At 35.6% G+C, this 1,512-nt stretch overlaps 1 protein-coding gene across 1 annotated transcript; it reads left to right on the top strand.

Moving 5' to 3' along the window:
* Positions 1-375: 375 nt before the first annotated feature.
* Positions 376-1,503, top strand: LOC105457831 (the record flags this gene model as incomplete). The annotated part of the gene is made up of 2 exons (XM_011702723.1): positions 376-885; positions 1,266-1,503. Coding segments are annotated over exons 1-2 (633 nt in total), but the record flags the coding sequence as incomplete, so codon positions are not given.
* Between the last annotated feature and the right edge of the window lie 9 nt (positions 1,504-1,512).

Here is a 1,512-nt window from a genome sequence, read left to right as displayed (position 1 = left end):
AATCTTTGCCTTACTAAATAGATGAGTCTACAATATACTAAAAATAATAGACATCGAAAAGATTAGACAGACCCCTACGCAAGGTAGAAAGTATATTAAGTTGAATATTTATTAAAGAAATATGTATTAAATCTTCGCTTTACTAAACAAGTAGGAGCATTTAAAGTACGTATTATCTGTTTCTGCAATAGATATTAGCTAAATAATAGGCGGGGGGAGGGGCTCCGTCCCCCCGCAAAAAATAATGACAAGTAAAGTGATTATATCGGGAATGATCAACTGCAAAATCTTATTAAAATTTATATAAATCTTATTGTTAGTAAAATTAAGCGAAACAAATATTTTTGCATATTTGTACAACAACATCATTTTTCAATTTTGGTGATACATAAAGCAATAGAACTGAATCAAATTCGATTTACTACATCCAGGATTCCTTTTTGATTGTCATTGAAGGTATTTGTCCACGGCTTGCCGTGTAACAAATTGGATGACGTACGATCCGTGGACCGTAGGCACGCGAGCCTACAACGACGTGCAAGTTGTGCGTAGAATGCACCGTGCGGTGCGATTGAAACTCTGCGAATGCGACAATGAAGAGATAGATATGGCCAGTAAAATTCGAAATCCATGGTGTCCGGACAGAGAAACAATTTTAGAAGACTTTTCTTCATGTCCAGCTCTAATGGGAAATGGTCTAAGTATCCATCAAATAATTTCGCCCAAAGGATTAAATCAAGCTGACATGGCAGCCACGCAATTCGCTTTTCTCGGGTTAATTGTGTTGTACCCTCACGAACTCGGCATTCATGCTAGCGATGAAGATATGGCAGCCTTTTGTCATACATGGAGAGGTCTAGGATATCTTCTTGGCATGGAGGACCAGTACGTATCGGTGCGCCGTACAAATTCATTCATTAAATAATAACGTCTTCAACATTAATAATAAGGTTGTGATATATACATATAATATAATTTATTAATGACAGCTTTTCGAGTCTTCTTTTTTTTAAAACGTTTTCTTTTGATAAATTCATGATATATTAAAATTATAAATTTATTTACGTTAATCTGACTTTACTCAATGCATACTTTTGCTTCCGATTTGTCTCTTCCGTCTTAATTTTATATAACTGAATATATTATATATTTGTGTGACAAACTCTTTCAACGCTTGAGCATTTTCCTTACTTGTCATCTATGTCTCTCATTAAAAATTAGAATCTTATTAGAATTCTTGCACTTGACGAAAATAAATGTCCCAGATATAATTTCTGCCGCGGCAGTCTGAAGGAGATTGAGCAAAGATCGCGCGACTTCATGGAATTTTTTATGATACCCAATTTGTCGAGAGTAACGCCCGAATGGGAACATATGTTGAGATGCTTTGCGGAAGGTTCATCTTACTTTGGTAGTATTTTGCCTTTCAAGGTATTGCTATTGATCGTCACCGATTTATTGAACATCGGTATGCCACGTATGCGAAGTACGCTCACTTATTTTGAACGGTTA

Source organism: Wasmannia auropunctata, unplaced genomic scaffold (assembly GCF_000956235.1).
Source record: "Wasmannia auropunctata unplaced genomic scaffold, wasmannia.A_1.0 LD335009.1, whole genome shotgun sequence".
Lineage (NCBI taxonomy): Eukaryota > Metazoa > Arthropoda > Insecta > Hymenoptera > Formicidae > Wasmannia > Wasmannia auropunctata.
This window is presented reverse-complemented; position numbering and strand designations above follow the sequence as displayed.